The sequence below is a fragment of the Solanum verrucosum genome, unplaced genomic scaffold (assembly GCF_900185275.1).
Source record: "Solanum verrucosum unplaced genomic scaffold, falcon-dt-bn FXZP01000177.1, whole genome shotgun sequence".
Lineage (NCBI taxonomy): Eukaryota > Viridiplantae > Streptophyta > Magnoliopsida > Solanales > Solanaceae > Solanum > Solanum verrucosum.
In genome coordinates, this window is record NW_026020401.1 from 1,033,375 (window position 1) to 1,040,244 (window position 6,870).

General features: G+C 28.5%; 1 protein-coding gene across 2 annotated transcripts; it reads left to right on the top strand.

Annotated features, from left to right (window-relative positions):
- Positions 1–260: 260 nt before the first annotated feature.
- Positions 261–6,455, top strand: LOC125840052 (non-specific lipid-transfer protein 2). Of its 2 annotated transcripts, XM_049519039.1 has the most exons (3): positions 316–445; positions 5,815–6,061; positions 6,232–6,455. In XM_049519039.1, the coding sequence occupies exons 1-3, from the start codon at positions 382–384 to the stop codon at positions 6,239–6,241; spliced, it is 321 nt and encodes a 106-aa protein (XP_049374996.1). In that variant the 5' UTR covers positions 316–381; the 3' UTR covers positions 6,242–6,455. The 2 variants fall into 2 exon arrangements, with proteins under 2 accessions (XP_049374995.1, XP_049374996.1); XM_049519038.1 differs by lacking the exons at positions 5,815–6,061; positions 6,232–6,455 and adding an exon at positions 894–1,106 and having other exon boundaries at positions 261–693.
- Positions 6,456–6,870: the final 415 nt, after the last annotated feature.

A 6,870-nucleotide genomic window follows, 5' to 3' on the forward strand; every position in this document is an offset into this window, starting at 1 on the left:
ATGAATTTCGATACTTCTCTCCTTATAAGCTAATTTTTTATCTTGAATTAAGCTCAGATGGCATATTTTTACCGTATGCTAAATATTTATGATTTGTGAAAAACTCCTACACGTAAGATCTTAGGACTAGCTACCACATGCATGACTTTAGAGCCAGCATAATAATGTATCATCAAAATGCATTAAATTTTCAACCTACCAACCAACTACTTCTCTCACTCTTCCATTGGACATCTACTCCAAATTTCCCTCTATAAAAACACTCAACCAAAACACATTTCTTCCAATCCACTTCTTCATCATAAAACACATAACTATTATTTTACCTTCTCTTCTCTAATTTTCATAATCGTTAAGAATGGAAATGGTTAGCAAGATTGCATGCTTTGTGCTTTTGTGCATGGTAGTGGTTGCACCCCATGCAGAGGCACTAACTTGTGGTCAAGTTACATCTTCCTTGGCTTCTTGTTTCCCTTATCTGATGAACCGCGGTCCTCTCGGAGGCTGTTGTGGTGGTGTTAAGAGCCTTTTGGGTCAAGCCCAGACTACAGCAGACCGACAAACCGCATGCACTTGCCTGAAATCAGCAGCTAGTTCTTTTACAGGCCTTGATTTGGGCAAAGCTGCTAGTCTCCCTAGCACTTGTAGTGTCAACATCCCTTACAAGATCAGCCCCTCTACTGACTGCTCTAAGTATGTTATTCACCCTTTTTGACCTATAACAACAAGTAACTCTTCGTATTAAGCGTAGTATGTAAAATAAAGTAACACAAAAATGATGTGTACTAGCACATTGTCACAAAATGACGTACAAATATATGATTATACTTGGTACATTACGTTTTTATTATTATTATTATTATTATTAATGTTGGCTTTGTTCATTAATGCAGGGTTCAGTAAAGCTGATCATCAGAATTTGGTATCATGAGGAGAATTAAGAATAATATAGATGGAAATTGATCTTTGCTTGTAGATCCATTGTTTCTATGTTGTATCAGTTGTCACTTTCTGTTTTTTCTGTGTTTTTTTTTAAATCGTACGTAGTCGAGTGTTGTATGAAAATTTCACGATTGGCTATTATGTATTAATCCAATCTATCTTATTTGGTATATGTACTCTCTCGTGTATTAATTCAATATTTTTGGTTTACTTTTACTAGGGTTTTTTATTTGCATTACACGTATTTATCAAATTCGAGTAATATAGTATACATTATTGTGTGCTCATTCATCTACGTACCTCCTTTTTCTAACCACTTCTTACACGTACAATGCTAATTGATGAGAAATATATTAACATCATCACCATCACAAATGCCTATAAAAAGTATACTTTAAATAAATTCATTAAGGTACAAATTCACTATGCAATATATATTAACTTTCTCGATCCTTTCCAACTTATAAGTCCATTAATTAAAGTAAACAACGTATTAAATGTCGCAAATATTCAGGCTTTACTTAGCTTTGTCACTCTTCATCTTTTGAAAATTAGATCCGTCTATATATTCTCCGTCTCAAAAAGAACCATCTAATTTGACTTGACACAAAGTTTAAGAAAACAATTCAATCTTATGATTCTAAATTAAAGTTATGTCTGTATCAAAATAACATTTAATTTTATGGCTTTAAACATGTTACCTAAAAAACTAAAATAAAAATATTGCTAAAAATAAGAGGTTTTTAAAAGCAGATTAAAAAGGAAAGTAAGTCATTTTTTTAAAGGAGGGAATAATAAATTGAGAAGTGCTAAATTGCCAGAAAATTTGGCTAGAAAATTTAAAAAACTATAATATTTTTTTTATTTTAAAGTAAACTGATCTTTTTTTCATTTTTTAGTTAAAAGGTATTAAGGTTAAAAGGGTAAAAATATTTAAAAAGATAAAATAACACAGATAAAATATCATCCTAGCCAAATCCTAACCTAATTTTCTGGCAAAAAAGATTTTTCCTAATAAATTTTTAGGCTTACTTAGCTTTGTCACTCTTCATCTTTTGAAGATTAGATCCATATATATATTCTCGTTTCAAAAAGAACAATCTAATTTGACTTGACACAAAGTTTAAGAAAACAATTCAATCTTGTGATCCTAAATTAAAGTTATGTTTGTATCAAAACAATATTTAATTTTATGGCCTTAAACATGTTATCTAAAAAACTAAAATAAAAATATTACTAAAAATAAGAGGTTTTTAAAAGCAGATTAAAAAGAAAAGTAAGTCATTTTTTTTAAAGAAGGAGGGAATAATAAATTTACCTTATTAGCACTATTCTTCTTTCAAGTATGTTATCAAACGATTTTGTGCTTTCGTAATCTCCTCTCTCTACACAACCCATCTATCACTACACGGTACACATCTAGTGTTTAGCCTCAATTTTAAAATTTTTTTGACAAATTATTTTAAGTTTGTATTGCCATTTTATAATAAACATGTTTCGCTAAAAAATAGCCTTATAACATAATTAATATCAATTCAAAAAAAAAATAACAATATGAATAAGAGCAATACATCAATTAAATTGTTAGTAATGATAAATTATAACTCATTAAAAATAAATTGTTCTTTTTTTGGCCTCGTTCTATATATATATAGATAGTAGAGATGAGGAGTTATTAGTTATTAACGGAGTAATTTGGTAGAAAAATATTAGTTGGAATTAATAAATAATGAGTGTCTTTTATAAAATACAAAAAGTTCGGCGTGATTTTTTAAAATTCCCAAATATTAGAACTTGGCCTCAATACTATTTTTTTCTAGAATTTGAAAATTTGAGATATTTGGCAGATATATTTGCCAAATAATGATAAATTATATGGTCAAAAATCATTTCTTAATTTTTCTTGCAAATTTCCTCATGATATATTTGAAGCCAAACGGGACCACAGTACTTTAGTGCCAATTCTACAAGGTTAAAGAAAAGGCAAGTGCCTTACGACCTCCAAATTTGAAGGAAGGGAATTCACATTTTAGCAATAATAGATTTTAGTTTTTTTTTTTTTAAAAAAAAAGCAATAGCGTACTATAGAAAAAATTGAGCTTCTCATTACTTATTCATAGTAGAAGAGTCTACAACACGCATATCTTCGTCAACATGCCTGCTTGTATGACAAGGATATTTTTGGAATTTCCTACTTTTTCCTTCATTAAGCCTTTGTAATCTCTTGTTTTAAAGGTGTACCTTTTCTTTATTAGACCAAAAAACCAATTAACATTTACATAATGCCTCATATGTCCTATAAAAAATTACTACTGTTTTGTTGAACTGTGTGGGCCCAACTCATGGGCTCACTTTTCTATGTCGGCTGCCTCATTCCCTTTTTTTAATTTAAACATTTGTATAAGTAGTAGAGTTGTAATAATAATATTTTTCATTACTATTTAGTATTTTTTTGTATTAAATTTATTTCTCTTATTCTTTTTGTTGGTTATAAATTTAAAAATTATATAAATAACACATAAATCACAATAATTAACAATATAAATATTTAAAAGTTATATAAAAAAATTCGATTGACTCTTGACATTTTGTTGATACCACATAAAATGGGTTAGATAATAAATATATATTATTTGAAATTGACCTGAATATTTAAAAGTTATATAAAAATAATCGATTAACTCTTGACATTCTATTGGCACCACATAAAATGGGTTAGATGATATATATATATTATTTGAAATTGACGTAAAAAGTACTACAAAATCACAATAATTAATTAAAAAAATTATAATACATATAAAAAAATCACTTGACTCCAATAAATTTATCAATGCCACATAATTTGAGACATGGGAAGTGACATGTATTATATGAAAATTACGTTAAAAGGGTAATATAAATTACAATAATTAACATTTTAATATATTTAAAAGAGATAAAAAAAATGACCAATTTTTGAAATCCTATATATGCCACCTAAATTGAAACAAAGAGAGTAATATATATTATTTTTAAAATTAAGTAAAAAGTATAAATTATCATAATTAACAACTTAAAATATTTTAAAAATCATATAAAATTTTCTATAACTTCTCAAGTTCTATGATATCACATAAATTGAGACAAAAAATTAATATATATTGGGCCCCGTGTTGACACGGGTCCTGTATCTAGTATAGAAAGAAAGAATTATCAGAAGAAGTTTGACATATATATTTGAAATACTATGTTTCAAAAATGATTAAATGGATTGGTTATACTATTTATTGGAAAGGAATTATTAGAAAATATCAATTATGAAAGATTATTAAATGATTTGTATATCAAGAAACTAGAAAAAAAATAACTTATGAAAAAACAATTAATACCTTTTTAACTTCTTAATGATTACTGCTTATTTTGAACCTATGTATTTTTTTTAAAAAAAACCAATAAATCACTCAAAAGGGAATTGAAGAAGTATGTAAACTTTGTTATTTTTACTTGTTTATAAGAAGCTTTACAATTCCCTTAAGAAATAAAAAATAATATATATATATATATATATATATATATAGCCTCAATGAATTTGAAAAATAAAAATAGAATAAATAGTTAATAGTAATGATAAAATAAAATATATATTTTATCTTAATAAGCTAATTAAGTGGATAAATTAAAAAATATTTTTAATATTATGAATAATTAAAATGAACAGAGAAAGTCGTATTCATTGGCTGTTGTCGCAATTAATTTCTTCAGTCTCAGTCGGCTATTAGATTGGCAGTATGTGTCCATCTTATATTCGTCAAACCTCTTTCAATATTTTATTTTTTTTGTTTTTTCCGTATATTTGTGTTAAAGTTTGACTATTATCTATATTAAACTTTGATAATTTCAAATTTACATCACGTAGGGTCCCATTCTGGAGAAATTGCTTCACATCAAAGTTCTTTTCATATTTAGAATTCGAACTTGACACATTTAATTAAGAAAGGAACAATTTCATCCATAGTTACTATACCAAAAATAATCTCTAGCGACTACTAATTAACAACAATAACTTAATTGTCGCAAACTATCTTATTTTAAAGATAATTAATACTCTTTATTACATGGAAGAAGGGGTAATCAGGGACATGAGGTTTGACAAATTGGTGTATAAGATTTGATAGGTTTAGTTACAAACCGGTCCAAATTGAAAATCAAATTAAATTAATTTAATAAATAGATTTTATTTGTTTTTAATTTGATTTGAATTTAATTTTTAACAATATGAAATTCTTTTATTTGCTATAGATTTACTTATTTTGTATACTTTTTTCATGATTTTTTTTTACCAGAAACAAGCTTTTGTATTGAACATACGAAAAATACTTAATCATTTATAAATAAGTAATAAACTTTACACCTTAAAATCGTTTTTGTTAAAAAAAAAAAGGTCCTGAAACCAAGTAAACGGAGTACCAAGTAAAGAAGAAGCAAAGAGAAAAAAGTATTCTGAGTACTGGAACAATTGTCTCTATGGGATTGGTCCTAAATCGTGTATAGCGTTGTTCAATAAAAATTAGTCACGTAACAAACTAAACTTGACTTTATAGGCACCTCCCTAATTATTATGTACCCTCATTTGATTTAACTCTTAACTCCCAACTAATTCTCTCATTCTTAATTCCATTAATTTTGCTCCAAATTTCCTCTCCATAAATACCCAAAGTTGTCACTAGCTTTTGCACCCAACACTCAAAACAAATACATTTGTCCTCTACTATTTCTATCGATCTTTACTCAATTTTTGTAACAATGGAAATATTTGGCAAAATTGCATGCTTTGTGCTTTTGTGCATGGTGGTGGTTGCACCCCATGCAGAGGCACTGAGCTGCGGCCAGGTTACATCTGGCTTGGCTCCTTGCCTCCCTTATCTTCAAGGAGGGGTCCTATTGGAGGGTGCTGTGGTGGTGTTAAGGGTCTTTTGGGTGCAGCCAAGACCCCAGAAGACCGGAAGACAGCATGCACTTGCCTGAAATCGGCAGCTAATTCTATTAAGGGCATTGATACGGGAAAAGCCGCTGGTCTCCCTGGAGTTTGTGGAGTCAGCATTCCTTACAAGATCAGCCCTTCCACTGATTGCTCCCAGTACGTGATTCTCCTTATATTAATTGACAGTAAAATATTTCTTTTGTTTCATGATATAGAACATAATTTTAATTTACATATGCTTATTGATAAAATTATATGTTACAAAATGATATATATGTGTGTTCGCACATACTATATATTAATGTTGATTTAATGTTGTATTGCAGGGTCCAGTAAGGTTGATGAAATTAAAGCTAAGTCTATATATAGCTTGCGGAGATGAAGAATAAGATGGATATATATCGATCGAGTGTGATCCATCATTATATATGTCGTCTCTTTTCTTTTTTATTTGTGTCTGTTGGAGTACTTATATATTGTAGTCTTGTAATGAACATTGGTGGTTGCTTGTGTTACAACCCAATCTTCATATAGTAATACACGATATTTTCTTCTTTAAACTTTTCTTAACTCTTAATTATTCATCGATGGTACAATTATTTTTACACTAATTATGATTTAATTCTTAAGAAAAGGATGATATAACCTTGGAAATTGACTAAAAATAACTAACCCAATATGTAATAATCACACGCAAAGGCGAATCGGGATTTGAAGATTTTTGGTGCACCGATATTACCTTAGCTCAAATATGAGCTCTAAGATAAACTTCAAATAAAAAAGTGAAATAACACTCTAACTAGATTCAAACTCAGGTCTCGCATGTGGATACTCTAGGTTGTACCAGCAGCACAATGGCAGTCCTATGCTTTTCATGAGTGCACCGTTAATTATATCCTAATTTCTGTAAATATCTCTCTCTCTCTCTATACATATATACATGATTTTTTTTCTGAAATTAATGA